At 44.6% G+C, this 21,797-nt stretch overlaps 3 protein-coding genes across 3 annotated transcripts; all 3 read right to left on the bottom strand.

Annotated features, from left to right (window-relative positions):
- Window positions 1-4: 4 nt before the first annotated feature.
- setd6 (SET domain containing 6, protein lysine methyltransferase) lies at window positions 5-4,722 on the bottom strand. Its single transcript, XM_015368498.2, has 9 exons — window positions 4,566-4,722; window positions 4,186-4,281; window positions 3,653-3,797; window positions 3,344-3,485; window positions 2,910-3,104; window positions 2,187-2,313; window positions 1,866-2,046; window positions 1,217-1,359; window positions 5-944 (listed from the first exon to the last, which is right to left on the bottom strand). The coding sequence occupies exons 1-9, from the start codon at window positions 4,590-4,592 to the stop codon at window positions 612-614; spliced, it is 1,389 nt and encodes a 462-aa protein (XP_015223984.2). The 5' UTR covers window positions 4,593-4,722; the 3' UTR covers window positions 5-611.
- A 2,500-nt stretch (window positions 4,723-7,222) lies between these two features.
- LOC138224366 (cytochrome P450 2C55-like) lies at window positions 7,223-13,559 on the bottom strand. Its single transcript, XM_069181310.1, has 9 exons — window positions 13,364-13,559; window positions 12,592-12,754; window positions 12,200-12,352; window positions 11,282-11,442; window positions 10,216-10,389; window positions 9,785-9,923; window positions 9,285-9,472; window positions 8,827-8,968; window positions 7,223-7,794 (listed from the first exon to the last, which is right to left on the bottom strand). The coding sequence occupies exons 1-9, from the start codon at window positions 13,523-13,525 to the stop codon at window positions 7,601-7,603; spliced, it is 1,476 nt and encodes a 491-aa protein (XP_069037411.1). The 5' UTR covers window positions 13,526-13,559; the 3' UTR covers window positions 7,223-7,600.
- A 1,679-nt stretch (window positions 13,560-15,238) lies between these two features.
- LOC138224367 (cytochrome P450 2C55-like) lies at window positions 15,239-21,558 on the bottom strand. The gene is made up of 9 exons (XM_069181311.1): window positions 21,374-21,558; window positions 20,797-20,959; window positions 20,305-20,457; window positions 19,377-19,537; window positions 18,310-18,483; window positions 17,879-18,017; window positions 17,361-17,548; window positions 16,819-16,960; window positions 15,239-15,790 (listed from the first exon to the last, which is right to left on the bottom strand). Exons 1-9 carry the CDS (start codon window positions 21,533-21,535, stop codon window positions 15,597-15,599), a joined length of 1,476 nt encoding a protein of 491 aa, XP_069037412.1. The 5' UTR covers window positions 21,536-21,558; the 3' UTR covers window positions 15,239-15,596.
- Between the last annotated feature and the right edge of the window lie 239 nt (window positions 21,559-21,797).

The raw sequence follows: 21,797 nt of genomic DNA on the forward strand, positions 1-21,797 counted from the left end.
GTACTTGTTTATCTTTTGTGAAGTGATTTATTCAGCTTTAATATTACAAAAGTAAACTTCAACCTCTTAGGAAAACATCTGTTATGCATCAGTAATTTATTGGGGAAACTAAGGTTATGATCTGCTGTAGGAGATGGGCAAATGAAAACCGCTATCCATTTTCTAACCACTTCTTCCAATTCAGGTTTGCATGGGAGCTGGAGTCTGGCCTTGTAAGTAATGGGTGCAAGGCAGGACACTGCTAGTCCATCACAGGGTGCATATACACACACACACACCTAATCCCAAACTTTTCTAGAAGCCAGTTCATGTACTGGTATGTTTTTGGGCTGTAGGAAGAAATGGAGCAGTCAGAGGAACCCACACAAATATGAGAACATGAACTCCACACAGACTGCAGTCCAGGTCCAAAATTGAACCCAGTGAGGCAGCAATGCTAATCCCTGCACCTCCATGCTGCCCAGTCCTGCATTTATGCTCCTGAAATAATCCAGGCCTGATGCACTTGTACTGCTTAATAAGAACTCCTAGAGGTTTTTCTGCAGTGGGGGGAAAAATGTGTATAGTCTCAAGGTAATTTTTTCCCAATTCCTACCCAGAATGTTGGTAGTTCATGGTAGGTTACAGTGCGTCAGCTCAAGGAGCTGGTGTAAGATCATCTTTTGCCCATACCGCACCTGAAGGGCAACTTTTTCCCTGCTGCTCAAGCAACTGTATGACTCCTGATTGTCCAAAAGCTCCTTGTCAGATTTCAAATCCGCACTGTATCCTGTAAGGGTAAGCAAAGCACTATCATGGAGTAGTTGTTTCCAGGCTGGGTTCAGGTCAGGGATTCCCTCATTGGACAAAGCAAAAACCATCTTTTCCTCCTCATCCTCTTCTGCTTCCTCCCAGCCCTCATTTTCCTTAAATTCTTCAAACTCTTCTGGAGCCATACACAAGACCTGGAAAAACACAGGAGCAGGTTTGTGCATTGGCAGTAAGGTAACGTGGTGTTTTACATACTTTTTCCTAAGATGTGACCTCATGGTAATGTAATTAGCAGTAGTACTTTTGCACTTTATGTAATGTGGTAGAGCTTGGAAGGGTGTGACATAGGTTTTTATAAAATTCTTAATTTTACTTGATACAGGAGTACAATAACAGAAAGCTGTGTTTGAGGAGAACTTAAAACCATCTACCGCGGACAGAATGTTGTTCTTTCCTAACTGCTTACCTTCAGTGTTGTGTACAGTTCCTCGTCGGTCAGTGAACCAGACTGGCCGAAGATAAACACACCCTCATCTCCCACCATCTCCAGCTGGCACAGCAGCCTCCACTTCTCTTCCACCAGTTCACGCTCCGAGTTGGCCTGAGCAGCTACACGGAAGGAAAGTCATGACTGTTCATCAAACCACTGCTCGCCTTGAGCTATCTTACACATTTTAACATGCCTCCATTGTTGCCACCTTTTAACCCAACCACAGCAGGGCCTGATCAGGATGGAGAGGGGAGACCTTAAGTGAAAACTGGGTTACCCCTACAAGTGGCACTCTTTGCTCTAAACCAGGGCATGACAGGTCCCAAACTACTTATCTATTAAAGATCTCATGGCATGAAAATTTGGAGCGTTTTCTTCATGTCCTGTCTTAATACCATTCTGATCTTATATAAGCTGTCTGCCCTGAACTCTGATCTACTGTGTATGGGGCTGCTAATGCACAATATCTGCTTTTCATCATATAAGTGGGATTCTTGAGGTGGAAAAGCGCTGTGTAAACACTAAAACTGAATCCGTTTCCTGATCATTCTGCATCAAGTACCAGTTTACCTTTTAAATTGTGCGGATATCTGCATAACTAACAGGTTCAGGGAGGCTTGCTCACCTTGCAAGGCGGCCTTGTAAATGGTGACCATCTGGATGTCGGCAGTGTCATCGGTGTTGTTAGGGTACGGCTCTACAAAGCCATACATGTGGAGGAGCTGCCAGTTGGCCATTTGGCCGTAGGTGTTGAAGACCTCCTCTCCTTTCTTGATGTGACGGACAGACACCATTTTCAAATGCTCCTGAAACGACATTGTGCAAGCTCACTGCTTTAATATCACCAATGTGTGAGCAATGTCATAGCCAGCATTAGCTTGTGTGTTCACAAGTGTCCACTTTCATCTGGAACGCAGGGCTCTGTGTGGATGCGAGGGCCACTCACGGGTGAGTATTCAAGGTTGGCATTGTGATTGGAGACATGGTTCAGTATGTCAGCCATGGGCACCATCATGGGTGGGTTGGGCTCCTTTTGATCATCCTCTTCCTCCTCCTGTAGGGGCTCCTGAAAGCTGCCCAGGGGAGAGAGACGGGGGTCAGGAAAATAAAGCATGGCAGCTGCTTCACTGGGAGCTAGCCCAGAAAGACAAGGAGTTGTATCAAGTACTTTATAGGCAGCCCCTTTGGTTCAATTCTGTGATTCTGTAACGGTCTTGTTTCTGGAGGAATTACGTTCAATTTTTAGTGCCCTGCAGAAAAGATATTTCTAGATTGAAAAAGCATGCAGGAGGCAAGACCCTTGGCAAAATAAGGACTTCTGAGCTCGGCTTGACAAAGCTAAACACAAGCCTCTGATCAGACCTCACCTGGAGTGCTGGGTGCAGTGTCACCCAAGCACTGGAGCGCCACTGGGTGCAACATAAGGGCTGACAAACTGCAGCTGCCTGTTAGACGACCTCCAGCAGCAAGAGGCAGAAACAAACCCGTTTCCCCCAAACACAATCGCATAAGAATTCCTTTCACGCGGAAGTGATTTGCTCTGAAACTGCAGGTTAACATGGGCATCAAAGATGGCTCGAGGGGAACACTAGCAGACTGCCCTAAAATGACCAGACAATGTCGGAAAACAACCGTTCCAAGGCTGAACCAAGAAGTCTTCCCCTCTCACCTATAAGCCATGACAAACGCTACAAGGCTCTTGTAGAGCTCAAGCGTGTGTTTTTCTGGGTCCCACAGTTCCGTGTGGGACCGGATGAAGGGCAGGATGATATCATTGTACTCCTTCTGGATGTTGGCGAGATCCTTGTCCACTGCCTCTGGGATCTCAGTGCCCTGAAGAAGCCGGTTTCTCTCCTCCTCCGACCTGCGGAACACCACAGAGACTATTAATGCAGATCAGCGGCGGGTGGACCTGTCGGCCCTGCGTCTTCCTTGTTTTTGACCGTACTGTCCGTCTGCAGCACTGGACGAAACAGCACAGCGGTGTAGTTGCAAGGAAAGTGATCAAGATTTTCACAGCTGCTCAGCGAGCAGGAAAGGCTTCACAAACCCGAAGGAGCCGGAGTAACAAGAGGGCGGGACTGACGCCTCCATTGCTCTTACCAGAACATGGGGTGGTCAAGGGCCTTGAGGTCTGGCCAGAGAGACAAGTAGGGTCTCCAGTAAGAATCCGGACAGGTGTACTCCCACATCAACGCCAAGAGCAGCGGCACCCAGCCTGATGGGCTCGACAAGGACTGCTTCTCTGCATCGGGAAAGACCAGTCAGAAAGAACGGCATGGAGAACTGTACCCACAGGTATCACAAGGGACATCTCAAGAAGGCGGGCCAGATAAAATACTCGTAAAAGTACTACGAAATGACCAAGTTGAGCTGCCTTTGGATAAGACTGGCCTGGGCCTGCTCTCTTACCTTTCTCCAGCACAGACTTCACCCTGCTGGTTTCCTGATACAGAAGAGCCGTCCTGGGGATAGAGAAGATCACTTCTCCTTCTTTGATCTCCTCCCGGGCCAGCATGCCGTATTCAGACACTGTGCCCTGCTTGCTCACGCAGACCTGACCAAGGGCACAGGCAAACACTTGTCAGCACGACTCACAGCTGAACAATAAAAAAAAATGTTTCAGTTCCAGCAGGTGCGCTGTGGCAGGGGTGAAGGACTTTATTCACTGGGTTTGTGGGGCCCAGTTGGTCTGTTTATTTAAAACACCGATACTCGCTCTTGGGCACAAAAGGCCACCTGGTCTTCCGGTTTCACTCCTTTATTTGAATCAACCGCCATTATATGTTCAGTATAGAAACTGGTGGACTGCTGCCCTCCAGAACCAGGATACCAGGGATACCACTAAGCCGCAACGAAAATTAGGTGACCCTACAGCCCACTACGAACCATCCTACTCCGCCCCTTTACATCATTAAAGCGCTCTTTAGTAACACTTTCGTTACCTTCGCACTGAGTTTCAGACCAACATCTTCACACCAGCTCAAAAAGTTCTGCAGAGGTTCGTCCACACAGCCTTCCGCAAGCCCGCCAGAGTCCAGCTGGAACAGAGACGCGCACACATCGGACAAGAGCTCAGATAATCCCTGCAGTGACCAAGTGTCTCTTTGAGATTAAGCCCCCTTGTCCCTGGAGTGTGTATCGCAGCACAGTACACAGTCCAGCGTCTTGCAAAAAAAAAAAATAACAACAGCAATATTTTTAAATGATACCGTTGCACCTTTATTTATAGCGGCGTATATGAAATTACGGAAAAAACCAAACATGTCTGTAGAGATGGCCGCCAAAAACCGACACGGAGAACAAAGTAATTTTAGATTCAAACCTTGGGCTTCTTTGCGTCTGATGCCATTCCCCTCGATGTGAAATTCTTCTGTCACATACGCAGGAATTATATATTTATTGACCTCGCTAGTAATACTCGGCGGCGCTCTTAGTTGACAAGCTCAACGCGGGCTCACGTGGTTTGTTCACACGTGGTGTCGCGCACAGGAGTACTTCCTGGTTCAGGAGGAGGAGCTGGCCGGCGCGCCAGCAGACACAGTTGCTGTGGGGGTGAATAATTTTGAACATTAAATTAACTTTCTGGAGAAAGGTCTAGACTGTTTGTCGGGTGACAGCATCTGGCACAGTGGGGAAAGTTGCTGTGCACACTGTTTCAAAATGAATGTGTTTGCCTGATACGAAAAACGTGAATAGAAAGCTGGCGAATAAGAAGCCAACTTCAGCCTCGTGAACATATCAACATGCCTGTCTGCAGTGCACTGCTGCACCTTTAGTTTTAATATGAAGTGATATTGTACAGCAGTGGACAGTACAGTAAAATTAAAACGAACTATTTGTGTAACAAAACCTAGATTTTTTTAATTGTGTACCATGAAAGGCGCTATATAAAACACATAACTTATACAATATAACAATTATATAATGTTAAATGAAATAACTTATCAAAATCAAGTCTGTGATTCCTGTGGCTTCATATTCATATCTATGAATTGGCTTCATTACTCTGCTCTCCTCCCGCACTGAGAGCTGCTGTGTGGGGAGTGTACTGGTGCACTATGGCTGCTGTTGCATCATCCAGGTGGATGCTGCAAATTGTCCAGAAAACCGCTATATAAGTGTAAGCAATTATTATTATTATATCAGTGGGGTGAATTGGAAGTGCACTGCAATAGAGCCAGCTCCCTGCTGCTCATCCTGCCTGCTTCCCCTTCTGTCCACCAGATGGCGCTGTAGCACAATGAGGCGATTGAACCTCAATGGACTTGCTCACCCAGTGGGTGAAAGAGCTGGTCAGGAGGGGCACCTTGACTTACCTTCCACGTATTTCAGTGTGTTAGCTGTGAAAGGATCCTTCGACACCCCGCTGTCCCACTGGGTGACTGGCTGTCCGACCGAAAGGCATTACAAGGGGTGATCAGGTCAGCCCAGTCCATTGTCCAGCTCCCCTCTGTTGTGGACATTTTTACACCTCACTGTCTCAGGAAGGCAGGAAGTATTGCTAAGGATAACAATCATCCCGGTCTCTCACTTTTCTTTCCCCTGCCCTCTGGTAAGCGTTACAGGAGCATACAAGCACAGACCTCCAGATTCAGAGACAGCTTCTTCCCACAGACTGTCAGGTTATTGATTTCTGCCTCTATCACCGACTCACACTGATGCTTTTTTTCCCACTGCTTGTGCTGGCTTGGATTCAAGTTGTACGTTATTTAACTTCGTTGCCGATGCTGCTGCTGGTCTCTGTTTATGGGTTGGTGTTTCCTTAATGTCCTTGTATTGGAGCATACGTGCAAACGAGCGTTTCATTGAACTTGTGCACCTTACAGATGAACTGAATTGTCCGTCAGGGTCCACCCAGTGACATTGACAATGCTCATGGACCCTATGTACAAAACATGTACAGCAGGTGCTCCTATGGGCTCACCGAGGGGTTTGAATAACAGTAAATTAAGTTTTACGGTTAATCCTACATGTGATGTAATAATAAATATGAAAATGTAAGGAAGCATGACATTTAAGTACAGTGCCCCAGAGGCCCCTGGATCTGTAGTTTATCTTCATGTTCTATGTCAATAGAATTCTCAGGGGTGGAAATATATATTTTTTTCAAATTTGCCTATTGATTTTCAGTGTCAGGATATACAATTCTTTGCCTGACCTTCACAGGAATTTGGCAGTTGTCCAGACCTGCCCAAGTAGGTTAAACGTCTACGCGATCATATCTAAAGAGTCATGACAGAACAAGAACTAGGAGAGCCCGAGGTGGTAACAGCCCTTCAATTATATAAGGAGAGTGTTTGCATTCATACGCAATGCAATCATATTTCACTGGCCTTAGTGAATTCAAATATACCCTGAGGCATTAAAAACACAAACAAAGGAGTTCTGGAACCAACAGCATTTGTTGCATTAATGCTGCTTAGTGTAAAAAAAAATTGAAGTACATTGTCAGTTCATTAACAAAAAAACAAGTGGGAAAAGCTGTTTACAGGAAACCTATGATCAGCGCATTGAGCAGCCTTACTTAGTACTGTAATTTAAGTGCTAATGCAAAATTACATCAAAAGGCACAGATTCAAAACAAAGACTTGCAAATAAATAGAAAAACAACTGGAAGTGAAAAACGAATATGCAGATGATCATGGAATGGAAAAGCTTGTGATGTGTGATTTCACAATCTGGTGGTTAATGTTTACTTTGCTTGACTTGGTGAAAGTTTACAGGGAGCAGGCTGAAGGCCACTGTAGAGGTGTAACTGAAGCAGAATGATTCCCAGATGGGACGAAAGGAAGGAACTGCGTTCACACACTTTCTGCTCTGTTCTTCAGAACAACGTAACAACTTCTGTAACGCTTCTGTCAGATGATGCTATGATGCTGACAACATTGTAACTTTGCAGAATGTTTTAGTACCAGTTCACACTACAATTCCACATTCCATAGGAATCGATAGCACAATGAAATCAAGACAATGCTATCATCGATTCTACATCTCAGATTTATTAACTGTGAAGAAGAAGGTTTTATAGTTTCACAAAACAAATCAGACAGATAATGGGTAACAGGTTACATGTCCTTTAACAGTAACATAGTACTGACCAATCTGAAGAATCCGATTGCATTTCTGCCACTGTACAGACACCAGAGACAGCAAGGCTGTGTTGCCTTGTGCAATAGGCTGTACATACGAACCACTGAAAGTGTTTGCGTTTTATTAATGATTATATTATTACAATGTTTATCTTCAGAAAGATTTCCCATTTCTAACCCTACTAGTTCTCAAACCTGTAGGAACAGGGAGCCCCAGGCTGCACAATCCTGTGGACAGGGCATAGTGAGGGGAACCAGGCCCTGCTCTTCAGCCTCCCTGGTTTCCCCTGAGCCTCAGCCCCAGCCTGTAGGGCTTAGGCCCCTGGACAATCCCGAAATGGGGCTCCAGGTCCGGCTCTCCGCTGTCCTTGGGCCAGAAGAACTCGAAGCGACGCAGCAGCGACACCAAGAAGAGGAACAGCTCCATGCGGGCGAGGCCCTCTCCCAGACACACCCGAGGCCCTGTGGGACAGAAGCCAAGCTCAGCGTGTGACCTCAGGGCCACTCTCTGTCACCCTGGCAACCACAGCCTTGAAATGCATTATGGGTCAATTGTGCTCCACCACAGACTTTCCCCTGAACTCTCACTGCCAGAGGAAGGCAGTGCTCAGCCAGCAGGACTGACTTGACCTGCACTCTAACATCTGGCTTAGAGTCACAAGTGTGGCCCCCCTGTTTACAGGTTTTTCACTCAGGACTGCAGACTGTTTTAGAATTGTGCAACACTTGACACTTCAAGTGATGTTACTTCACCTGACTGGTAAACTGATTAGAGAAAGACAGCCGGCAGACAAGTGAGAGACATGATATCCTCAGATCCTCACTACCTTTTACAGATGCACTACAGAAAGCACACTGACAGGCTGCATCACAGTGTGGTATGGCAACTGCAGTGCTGCTGACCGCAAAGCCCTACAGCGGGTGGTGAAAACTGCCCAGTCCATCACTGGGGTTACCCTCCCATCTATCCAGGACATTTATGACAGACGGTGCTTGAGGAAAGCTCTAAGCATAATCAAAGACCCCACACACCCCAGCTACAGACTTTATGATCTGCTACCATCTGGAAAAGGGTACCGGAGCATTCGGGCCCGGACTACCAGACTCAGAGACAGTTTTTACCCCCGCACTATCAAACTGTTAAATTCCCAGCCTCTCTCACTCTCACCTCACCTCTCACCTATTATCTGAACCTCACAGTGCCTTCTTTCTTTCTTTCTTACCAAAAACCCAAACACACATTGAAAATCGACCTCTACCATTCATGTCAAAAGCTCACTCCCCATAATTTCTATCCCTTTATTTCATTCTGTTGATGTATATTTTGCACATAACCTGTTACCTTCTTGTTGTTTTGCACATTGCCTGTTGTTGTTTTTTGCACATTGCCTATTGTTGATTTTTTTTGCACATCGTCTGTTGTTGTTTTTTGCAAACTCCAAACCTAAACATCAGCACAGGTTACATTCTTCCTCTCACGGTGGAGGGGCTCACCTGTGGAGAAGGGCAGGAAGGCGTCTGGTTTAACAAGCTCCCCCTCCTCGTTCAGGAAGTTGGAGGGGTTGAACTCATGAGGGAACTTCCACTGGGCTTCCTCGTGCAGCACAGAGCTCAGGTTGGGAATGATGATCGTGTCCTGAGCCAGGTCAATGGAACCGCAAAATGAGGAAAAGATTCAACATTAAGACAGACAGTTTTTACAAATGTGCTTCTTCACACGTCCAAACTCCAACATGCACGCATTGACTGTGACCAAACAGTCAAAACTCTTTTGGCAGAGGAAAAACCAATGGCAGTTCAGCTGAAATCAGTTTTCTCTGAAACAAGGCTTTTGTACTCATGGTAGACCGAAGAACATTACAGGGTGATGAATCTAGTATTCGAAAAAATGTGGTTCCTCATGTATTAGTTCATGCTTGAAATATAGGAGATAACCATGCATTGCACCCTACCTTAGGAATGCTGTAGCCCAGCAGCTGTGTGTCCTTGGTGGTGGCGTGGAAAACACTGAGAGGGACAATGCTGGCATAGCGCTGGGTTTCGTGGATCATGGCCTGTGTGTAGGGCATTCTGTGCCTGTCATCGTAGGAGATCTGCTGCTTCCCCCCAAGCACTGAGTCGATCTCCTGGTGGCACCGAGCTGATGACAGCAGAGACAGAGCTGTCAGCTAGAAACCCTTTCGCTGGGTGTCTGCAGTCAGTTCCTAAGACCCCCGGCTACTCTGAATTATTTCTCTGAGTCATGTCTTTGCTAGTTAAGAACACAGGGGACACGACAACTGCAAGCTAGAAGATATGCTGTAAGAAATATACAATTGGAGGGATAACACTCAATCGTAATAAAGATAGTTTGGTTACCCCTTAATTTTTGCACAAGAGCACTTTCTTCTCTGTCTCATTGTTAATGTACCACATTCCACAGGATGTCCTGACCAGGCAGTGACTCACTGACCTTGAACATCTTGGTGCAACATGAGATACAGCAGGCCCGCCCGGATAGTCGTGGAGCTGGTGTCGGTTCCGGCAGCAAAAAGGTCCAACAGGAGGGCGACCAGAAACTCATCGTCAAAGGAAGAGTCGTCACTCCTTCTCTGACAGCAAAGAGACAGCAGGGAAAGATCGTTAATTGTCTAGTGGGAGGCACAATGTCCAGTTTAGACCACCAGAAGCCGGATGTAGCTATTCTATCTTAATGAACTGCAGTCAGATTTCTCATGTCTCCTACTCAAGATTTAACCAGTGTAATGTGGTAAACCCCCATCAGGTTCATGATAATCAGTAATTGCTCATTATGTGTAGCCAGAACTTTTCAATCTAACTCACCCTCCTTACTTTTCCCTAATTTTCTGCTAATCCTTGCTTCCTTACAAATGTCTGCGGTACCTTGTCTATCTCATCGAGGTAGCAGTCAATGAGGTCTCTTGGCTGTCCTGGGACACGCGTCTTCTTGTGCTCGGTCACCTTTGCCAAAGTTGAGGCTTCTAGATCACACATGTTTTTGAAGGCCTTATGGAAAGGCAGGGGCAAACGCCTCACGAGTGGCATTGTGTCATAAATCTAGAATGAGAAGAGAACTCCTGATGCATTCATTCTATAGCACAGTGCACTGCACACAGACTTTGAAGTGACTGTAGATTTCAAGGCTAACAAGCAGAGACAATGAATGGATACTAGGAGGTATGAGCACACAAGCCACAGGGTACTTGTTCTCCTCCCCACTGACAGTGGGTGTGGGTAGAGCACACTGGAGCACTATGACTGCATCATCCAGGTGGGGCTGCACACTGGGGGTGGTGGAAGAGAGTCCCCATTAACTGTAAAGCACTTTGATGTGAGTGTCTGGAAAAGGTTTTTATAAGTGTAAGCATTATTATATTCTTGTTATAACACTTCCACCTCCAAATATATTCAGACATGTACATTTTAACTCTCTGTGACCTCGGTACCTCAGTCCACAGGAGTGGTGCACCTCAGCAATGTCACTGCCAGCCTGCAGGCTCCTGACAACTCACAGGAGTCTCTGCTTCCCAGAAAAGCAGAGGACCAAGAAACCCCAGACTGACAAATAAAAACCCAACCACCATGTGTCAAATGTTCACAACCACTTGGGAAATCCAGTCCACAGTCAAGCTGAAATCAGATTACAAATGTTTGTCTGGACCATACAGCTCAGTCTTGACTCAGGATCAGCATCTTTATCAGTGTAATTGCTCAGTAAGCAAAGGTGATGGTAAGAAGAGGAGTCCTGGATTCATTGTTCATTGTGCTTTGTCCTCATTATTCTCTATGTGCTGTTGTTTTAATTGCTTTCAGATCATAGACTGGCCTCTCGTACTCATGTAATGAAATGCAAAACCTCCTTTATTCCAATTCATCAATCATCCCACATTGCACACAGCTGTTTAGAGAGACGACAGGGAATATTAGTTATGTTCAAGAGCAGACATACCATGCTCCAGGGACCATTCAGTATCTTTATGTTCTCACAAACCATGCATATCAGGGACTGAAAAGACTCATCTTCATAGTTGTATCGAGCTCCAAACAGGATGGCACAGATGATATTGGACACAGCGTTGTGGAACAGGGTTTTGGGGTCCATGGACTGGCCTGTTCACAGACGAGATTGAAGACAGGAGGTAGGAGCCAGTCTTTTAAAAATTATTTTAACGCAGAGAAATGTTTTCATCATACATTGTATAAATGTTGGAAACAGTATTTCTTTGTTTATATCTTTTTGTAAAAAAAGTGATGGGTGGCTTGGTTGCACAGTAGTTAGTATCATAGTACTGGGTCCCTGAGTTCAATTCTGGAACTGGGGTGCTGTCTGTATGGAGTTGGTATGTTCTCTGCATGTTCACATAGGTTTCTACTGTGTGATCCAGTTTTCTCCCACAGTCCAAAGACATTCTGTTATTTTAATTGACTTCTTGGAATATTGACCCAGAGGTGTGTTTGTAAGTGTGTCTGTGTCTGTGTGTGGCCTGTGATACACAAGGCCCCGTTGCCTGTCGAGATAGGCTCCTTCTCCCCCGTGACCCTGAATTAGATAAAGCAGGTAGGAAATAGATGGATGGGAGGGTGTAAACAAAACGATGGATCCCAGTGAGACAAAATTAGATCCCTAGATAACTCTCTCTGGACAGAACACCAGTTCATCACTCACCATTTGTACATTGTTTCATTTATGGCATTATCCTCCTTGATGTTAGAATACTCTGGTTTGCTTCTCAGTCTCTCTGTATTAGAATGTTCTAGGAAGTTATGTAAATAAAGATCCAATAGATTCTGATAATGGAGCTTTCAGACCACTTATAATGGGTCAGGCACATGTGTTTAACCCATCTTTCGAGGGCTTTGTCTGTACCTGAGCACTTTTCCAAGTGTGAGATGAGATGGGAAGCCTCTTCCAGGATCTTTTCCTCCATGGATGTTTTTCCCAGCCCAAAGTTCCTCAGACAGGTCAGAGAAAACCGTCTCTGTTCCTTCCAGGCAGAACCATAATTGACTAGAATTACACCTGAAAACAGACTTGAGTGATGAGGGGTACTGATCACAAGGTGGCGATACTGTACCTCTCCTGCAGTTGTCGCTGACAAAACTGTGACATAACCAGGTTTAAGAAGGTCCTGAAACAGACCTTTATATAGAGGAGAGCAACATGTATTGTAAATAATCCCTGCAATAAGTGTCAGTGTCTTAATGCCTTAAATGTTTTAGAGCAAGTTTCAGGGAATGTGGAAGAACTCCTTCTCTTACCTTTATTCCTGGTGACATCATTGACTAAGAGCCCCTGAGGTCGTCCACCAAACTCGATCCCTTGAGTCAGAAGAGCTTCCTTCACTGCATGCAGCCCGTGCAGAACCACAGCTGGCCTCCCTCCAAAATAGAAACTGTACACCTTCCCATAGCGCTCTGAGAGCTAAACACAGTACAGGACAGAGACAGGTTACTGAGCACCCCCAGACCTGTACCATGGACAAGAGAGACCTACAGTGTGCACAGAGTATGAAATGCACAAAGCTTACTCAAAGGAAAATATTATTTTTTAATTAAAACTAAGAAATATCTTTAATGCACTGCAATTCTCTTTTTCTGCATGAGAAAGTTCTGTGTTTCGATGTAATCCTTTGGTGTGATCTTCCAGAATATAACAGAAAATACTTCAAACTATTAAGGATGCAATACTTCAGTAAATAAATAATGATAATATTATTCATCAAGCATGTGCAGACAAACATGTTACCCTGCAGCCAAGCCTTTCCAAGCAAAGAGAAGTAAGAATGTTATTTATGTTTCCTTGTGTAAATCACACTGGATTTATACACACAGCCAAATGTTTGAAGCACATTAGTGTCCCTGGCAGAATATCTCAAGCTGTTTCAAATGGACACAATAAGATTTGCATGACAACTTTCAAAGCAATTCTGGTATGTGCACAATTAGATCCACTCAGAGAAACCCTCTCCCTGCAGTATTTCTGCAGTTTTAGACTAAGAATTCGCACTTTTAGTCTGGGTTTTTCTCTCACCTTTTCAAAGTCTTTCATGGGATTTTTGAGGTTCAGCTGCAGCAGATTCCCAAATATAGGAAGAGGCTGAGGACCAGGAGGGAAGCTCTTTGGCCTCCTGGTCTTCCAAAGGAAGAAGAGGAGGAAGACTCCAATCCAGAGCAGAAACACGGTGCCCAGCATTGTGGCTGTTTGTTATTCCACTGCACCCTGTACTCTGGTATTAAAGGGGTATATACACGTGAGCTCCTCCTTCTACGTGGCTGTCTGTTGATTTTGCGCATTCAACATTTTCTCTCTTCAAATTTCACGAAAAGCTGGTTTGGCAGCTTTCTATAACAAGCTGAATTATGTTATAGGAATCAAGGGAGAACAATAGTCTCTAGTACAACATTAAAAAATAGAATAGCAACCTTTAATCTGATAAACACCATGCTGGTTCTTTTGAAAGACGATGGTAATTATCCCTTTGCAGAATTATGTTTCACTATCATTAATCAGTTAAAAAAAGTAAAAGGTCCGGAATGAATTCTTCAAATAACAGAAAAGTACAGAACACCTCCGGCGTGATCATTTCATTATGTACCTTACTGGGACTAGAGCTGTGAGGACCTTGCAGAAACAGAATAAAGGAGGCAAGTGCAAGGGGAGAGCGAAGTATAAAGGAAAAGAGAAAAACCAAGAAATATTTTAAAAGTGCAAAAGAAAATGAAAACAATCTGTGATGTATGCACGCACAAACACTCAAGATGTGTTTAGAGTCAGGGGACATATGTTAATCAGGGGACAGATTAGAGCAGATAAAATGAAGGGATTTCAGCTCTGTGATTCTCAGATCACATGAAAACAGAACATGGCAATTGATATAAAGGCGGACACTGTTCAAGTACGTGCTAACCTAATAGAAAGCGTTTTAATGTTGCCTCTCACTGCTAAACCTTTAGATTGTACTCATTTCTGCACATCTGAAAAGAAGAAAGAGATTCCCTTCCACAATGGTTATGCCACCCAAACCACTAACACACCTGGAGCACAGGTGAAAGTCCAAACCTTCACTTCTTAAGGTTCTGAAAGTGGGCAGCATATGTTAATAATAATAATTAATAATTACTGACACTTCTATAGCGCTTTTCTGGACACTCCACTGAACGCGCTTTACAGGTAATGGGGACCCCCTCCACCACCACCAATGTGCAGCCTCACCTGGTTAAGATGAGGAAACACAAATCATTATATAACAACAACATGCCAGGTGTAATGCTGTTATTTTGGAGGGACTTGGTTATGATGAATATTAACAGGGCAGATTAAGAATGAAATAATATAGCTTAGTTGGTCATGTTTCCTGTATTACTAACAGGTTTAACATCTTAAGGTAATAATGGGAGTAACTGTGACAATAGTATTAGCTGTGCATAAATGAATGCCCTCAAACATCACCAAGCTGGAGCAGTTTTGTAAGGAAGAGTGGTCCAGAATTTTTCCCAGGCGATGTGAGAGACTGAAAACTCTTAAAGGAAGAATTTACTTCATGTTAATGCTTTTCTACACGTTACTGAATCAAGGGGTACGTTTACTTTTTCACACAAGGTCTCTGAATGTTGGCCGATATATCTGTTTAATAACTATTGACAAAGTAAAAAGTGCATGTGTTATTTGTCACATGAGGTTAGATTTATCCTCTGTTAGGAGTGGTGAGGACTTCAGAGAAGGTCAGATATGTTTTAATATATGAAACCATAGAATCTTAAGAGGGTGTACTTTCCTCTTCATATGGCTGCAAATAATCCCTTTCATCCCAATATATCCCTAAATACTGGATATTCCTGCTTCACACTGCATGACCACGTTCAGCATGAACTGATAGGACAATGAAATAAAGACAATGCAAACATCAAATGTAAATCTGAGATTTATTAAATGTGAATAAGAAGGTTTTATAATTTCCATAGCAAAATCAGGTAAACAGTCCTTTAACAGTAACATAGTACTGACCAATCTGAAGAATCAGATTGCATTTCTGCCACTGTACAGACACCAGAGACAGCAAGGCTGTGTTGCCTTGTGCATTAGGCTGTACATACGAACCACTGAAAGTGTTTGCGTTTTATTAATGATTATATTATTACAATGTTTATCTTCAGAAAGATTTCCCATTTCTAACCCTACTAGTTCTCAAACCTGTAGGAACAGGGAGCCCCAGGCTGCACAATCCTGTGGACAGGGCATAGTGAGGGGAACCAGGCCCTGCTCTTCAGCCTCCCTGGTTTCCCCTGAGCCTCAGCCCCAGCCTGTAGGGTTTAGGCCCCTGGATAAGCCCGAAATGGGGCTCCAGGTCCGGCTCTCCGCTGTCCTTGGGCCAGAAGAACTCGAAGCGACGCAGCAGCGACACCAAGAAGAGGAACAGCTCCATGCGGGCGAGGCCCTCTCCCAGACACACCCGCGGCCCTGTGGGACAGAAGCCCAGCTCAGCGGTGACCTCAGGGCCACTCTCTGTTGCCCTGGCAACCACAGCCTTGAAATGCATTATGGGTCAATTGTGCTCCACCACAGACTTTCCCCTGAACTCTCACTGCCAGAGGAAGGCAGTGCTCAGCCAGCAGGACTGACTTGACCTGCACTCTAACATCTGGCTTAGAGTCACAAGTGTGGCCCTCCTGTTTGCAGGTTTTCACTCAGGACTGCAGACTGTTTTAGAATTGTGCAACACTTGACACTTCAAGTGATGTTACTTCACCTGACTGGTAAACTGATTAGAGAAAGACAGCCAGCAGACAAGTGAGAAACATGATATCCTCAGATCCTCACTACCTTTTACAGATGCACTACAGAAAGCACACTGACAGGCTGCATCACAGTGTGGTATGGCAACTGCAGTGCTGCTGACCGCAATGCCCTACAGCGGGTGGTGAAAACTGCCCAGTCCATCACTGGGGCTGCCCTCCCATCTATCCAGGACATTTATGACAGACGGCGCTTGAGGAAAGCTCTAAGCATAACCAAAGACCCCACACACCCCAGCTACAGACTTTATGATCTGCTACCATCTGGAAAAGGGTACCGGAGCATTCGGGCCCGGACTACCAGACTCAGAGACAGTTTTTACCCCCGCACTATCAAACTGTTAAATTCCCAGCCTCTCTCACTCTCACCTCACCTCTCACCTATGATCTGAACCTCACAGTGCCTTCTTCCTTTCTTTCTTACCAAAACCCCAAACACACATTGAAATCTACCTCTACCATACATGTCAAAAGCTCTCTCCCCATAATTCTATCCCTTTATTTTATTCTGTTGATGTATATTTTGCACATAACCTGTTACCTTTTTGTTGTTTTGCACATTGCCTGTTGTTGTTTTTTGCACATTGCCTATTGTTGATTTTTTTTGCACATCGTCTGTTGTTGTTTTTTGCAAACTCCAAACCTAAACATCAGCACAGGTTACATTCTTCCTCTCACGGTGGAGGGGCTCACCTGTGGAGAAGGGCAGGAAGGCATCTGGTTTAACAAGCTCCCCCTCCTCGTTCAGGAAGTTGGAGGGGTTGAACTCATGAGGGAACTTCCACTGGGCTTCCTCGTGCAGCACAGAGCTCAGGTTGGGAATGATGATCGTGTCCTGAGTCAGGTCAACGGAACCGCAAAATGAGGAAAAGATTCAACATTAAGACAGACAGTTTTTACAAATGTGCTTCTTCACACGTCCAAACTCCAACATGCACGCATTGACTGTGACCAAACAGTCAAAACTCTTTTGGCAGAGGAAAAAACAATGGAAGTTCAGCTGAGATCAGTTTTGTCTGAAACAAGGCTTTTGTACTCATGGTAGAATGAAGAACATTACAGGGCGATGAATCTAGTATTCGAAAAACTGTGGGCAACTATTTACTGTATTTAGGTCTTCCATGCCAGATAGGTCAACATATTTACTAATACTGATTATATGAAAACAGCAAATTCCTCATGTAAGCATTAGTTCGTGCTTGAAATGTAGGAGATAACCATGCATTGCACCCTACCTTAGGAATGCTGTAGCCCAGCAGCTGTGTGTCCTTGGTGGTGGCGTGGAAAACACTGAGAGGGGCAATGCTGGCATAGCGCTGGGTTTCGTGGATCATGGCCTGTGTGTAGGGCATTCTGTGCCTGTCATCGTAGGAGATCTGCTGCTTCCCCCCGAGCACTGAGTCGATCTCCTGGTGGCACCGAGCTGATGAGAGCAGAGACAGAGCTGTCAGCCAGAAACCCTTTCTCTGAGTGTCTGCAGTCAGTTCCTAAGACCCCCGACTACTCAGAATTATTTCTCTGAGTCATGTCTTTGCTAGTTTAGAACACGGGGGACACGACAACTGAAAGCTAGAAGATTTGTTGTAAGAAATATACAATTGGAGGCATAATACTCAATCGTAATAAACATAGTGTGGCTACCCCTTAATTTTTGCAATTTTTGCTTTGATTACATAACAACACTTTCTTCTCTGTCTCATTGTGGATGTACCACATTCCACAGGATGTCCTGACCAGGGAGTGATTCAATGACCTTGAACATCTTGGTGCAACATGAGATACAGCAGGCCCGCCTGGAGAGTCGTGGAGCTGGTGTCGGTTCCGGCAGCAAAAAGGTCCAACAGGAGGGCGACCATAAACTCATCGTCAAAGGAGGAGTCGTCACTCCCTCTCTGACAGCAAAGAGACAGCAGGGAAAGATCGTTAATGGTCTAGTGGGAGGCACAATGTCCAGTTTGGACCACCAGGAGCTGGAATTAGCTATTCTATCTTAATGAACTGCAGTCATATTTCTCATGTCTCCTACTCAAGGTTTAACTAGTGTAATGTGGTTAACCCCTATCAGGTTCATGATAATCAGTAATTGCTCATTATGTGTAGCCAGAACTTTTCAATCTAACCCACCCTCCTTACTTTTCCCTAATTTTCTGCTAATCCCTGCTTCCTTACAAATGTCTGCAGTACCTTGTCTATCTCATCGAGGTAGCAGTCAATGAAGTCTCTTGGCTGTCCTGGGACACGCGTCTTCTTGTGTTCGGTCACCTTTGCCAAAGTTGAGGCTTCTAGATCACGCATGTTTTTGAAGGCCTTCTGGAAAGGCAGGGGCAAGCGCCTCACGAGTGGCATTGTGTCATAAATCTAGAATGAGAAGAGAACTCCTGATGCATTCATTCTATAGGACAGTGCACTGCACACAGACTTTGAAGTGACTGTAGATTTCAAGGCTAACAAGCAGAGACAATGAATGGATACTTGGAGGTATGAGCACACAAGCCACAGGGTACTTGTTCTCCTCCCCACTGACAGTGGGTGTGGGTAGAGCGTACAGGAGCTCTATGACTGCATCATCCGGGTGGGGCTGCACACTGGGGGTGGTGGAAGAGAGTCCCCATTAACTGTAAAGCACTTTGATGTGAGTGTCTGGAAAAGGTTTTTATAAGTGTAAGCATTATTATATTCTTGTTATAACACATCCACCTCCAAATATATTCAGACATGTACATTTTGACTCTCTGTGACCTCGGTACCTCAGTCCACAGGAGTGGTGCACCTCAGCAATGTCACTGCCAGCCTGCAGGCACCTGACAACTCACAGGAGTCTCTGCTTCCCAGAAAAGCAGAGGACCAAGAAACCCCAGACTGACAAATAAAAACCCAACCACCATGTGTCAAATGTTCACAACCACTTGGGAAAACCTGTCCACAGTCAAGCTGAAATCAGATTACAAATGTCTGTCTGGACCATACAGCTCAGTCTGCACTCAGGATCAGCATCTTTATCAGTGTAATTGCTCAGTAAGCAAAGGTGATGGTAAGAAGAGGAGTCACTGGATTCATTGTTCATTGTGCTTTGTCCTCATTATTCTCTATGTGCTGTTGTTTTAATTGCTTTCAGATCACAAACTGGCCTCTCGTACTCATGTAATGAAATGCAAAACCTCCTTTATTCCAATTCATCAATCATCCCACATTTCACACAGCTGTTTAGAGAGAAGACAGGAAATGTTAGTTATGATCAAGAGCAGACATACCATACTCCAGGGACCATTCGCTATCTTTGTGTTCTCACAAACCATGCGTATCAGGGAGTGAAAAGACTCATCTTCGTAGTTGTATCGAGCTCCAAACAGGATGGCACAGATGATATTGGACACAGCGTTGTGGAACAGGGTTTTGGGGTCCATGGACTGGCCTGTTCACAGACGAGATTGAAGACAGGAGGGTAGGAACCAGTCTTTTAAAAATTATTTTAACGCAGAGAAATGTTTTCATCATAAATTGCTTAAATGTTGGAAACAGCATTTCTTCGTTTGTATCTTTTTATAAATGATGATGGGTGGCTTGGTGACACACTAGTTAGTATCACAACACTGGGGACGAGTTCACATGGGTTTCTTCTGTGTGACCTGGTTTTCTCCCACAGTTTAAACACACGCTGGCAGGTTAATCGATTCAGGGAAAAATGACCCTGGTGTGAATGTGTCTGTGTCTGTGTGTGGCCTGCGAGGGACTGGTGTCCCATCCTGCCTTGCGCCCAGTGCCTGTTGGGAATAGCCCCATCTCCCCCCTGACCCTGAATTAGACAAAATAGTTGGAAGATTTTGAGGATGAAAATGATGAAATATTTGAATCCATCCATTAGCAAACAAGTGCTTTCCGTGGTAAAGCAAAAATCGTGTCCTGAAATTACTGGACAACAGGCTGAACTGAGACCCTAAGATTACTCTCCCTAGACAGGACACCAGTTCATCACAGACCCCTTGTAGTTCATTGCATTTTATGCCATTATCCTGCTTGATGTTAGAACGCTCTTGTTTGCTTCTCAGTCTCTCTGTATTAGAGTGTTCTAGGAAGGTATGTAAGTAAAGATCCAATAGATTATGACAATGGAGCTTTCAGTCAATTTATAATGGGTCAGGCACATATGTTTAACCCATCTTTCGAGGGCTTTGTCTGTACCTGAGAACTTTTCCAAGTGTGAGATGAGATGGGAAGCCTCTTCCAGGATCTTTTCCTCCATGGATGTTTTTCCCAGCCCGAAGTTCCTCAGACAGGTCAGAGCAAATCTTCTCTGTTCCTTCCAGGCAGAACCATAATTGACTAGAATTACACCTGAAAACAGACTTGAGTGATGAGGGGTACTAATCACAAGGTGGCGATACTGTACCTCTCCTGCAGTTGTCGCTGACAAAACTGTGACATAACCAGGTTTAAAAAGGTCCTGAAACAGAGCAAAGTCTCTCACTCATTGTACAGCTGAGAATAAAATGTACTGAAATAGAAATGAATGTCTGCAGGCAACAGACAGATAGGTGACATCAGACACCTTTGTGTAGAGGAGAGCAGCAAGTATTGTAAATAATCCCTGCAATATAAAGCACTGTCAGTGTCTTAATGCCTTAAATGTTTTAGAGCAAGTTTCAGGGAATGTGGAAGAACTCCTTCTCTTACCTTTATTCCTGGTGACATCATTGACTAAGAGCCCCTGAGGTCTTCCACCAAACTCGATCCCTTGAGTCAGAAGAGCTTCCTTCACTGCATGCAGCCCGTGCAGAACCACAGCTGGCCTCCCTCCAAAATAGAAACTGTACACCTTCCCATAGCGCTCTGAGAGCTAAACACAGTACAGGACAGAGACAGGTTACTGAGCACCCCCAGACCTGTACCATGGACAAGAGAAACCTCCAAAAATATTAAAGAAAATACTTCAACTTAGTAAGAATTGAATATTTACTTCAGGAAATAAAACCTGAAAGTAATGTTTAATCTATCATGCGCAGACAAACACGTTACCCTGCAGCCAAGTCTTCCAAGCAAAGAGAAGTAAGGATGTTATTTATGTTTCCTGTAAATCACACTGAATTCAAACCACAGCCAAATGCTTAAAGCACATTAGTGTCCCTGGCAGAATATCTCAAGCTGTTTAAAAACAGACACAATAATTTTTGCACGACAACTTTCAAAGCAATTCTGGCACGTGCAAAATTAGATCCACCCAATTTTCTTTAGTCTGGGTTTTTACTGTTACCTTTTCAAAGTCTTTCATTGGATTTTTGAGGTTCAGCTGCAGCAGATTCCCAAATATAGGAAGAGGCTGAGGACCAGGAGGGAAGCTCTTTGGCCTCCTGGTCTTCCAAAGGAAGAAGAGGAGGAAGACTCCAATCCAGAGCAGAAACACGGTGCCCAGCATTGTGGCTGTTTGTTATTCCACTGCACTCTGTACTCTGGTATTAAAGGGGTTAAACATGAGCTCCTCCTTCTACATGGCTGTCTGTTGATTTTGCGCATTCAACATTTTCTCTCTTCAACTTTCAACTTTTCAACTTTTTTTTTTTGTTACGGAAAGCCAAACCAGCTTTCCTTAACAAGCTGAATTATGTTATAGGAATCAAGGGAGAACAATAGTCTCTAGTACAACATTAAAAAATAGAATAGCAACCTTTAATCTGATA

Source organism: Lepisosteus oculatus, chromosome 20, assembly GCF_040954835.1.
Source record: "Lepisosteus oculatus isolate fLepOcu1 chromosome 20, fLepOcu1.hap2, whole genome shotgun sequence".
In the NCBI taxonomy this organism is placed as follows: domain Eukaryota; kingdom Metazoa; phylum Chordata; class Actinopteri; order Semionotiformes; family Lepisosteidae; genus Lepisosteus; species Lepisosteus oculatus.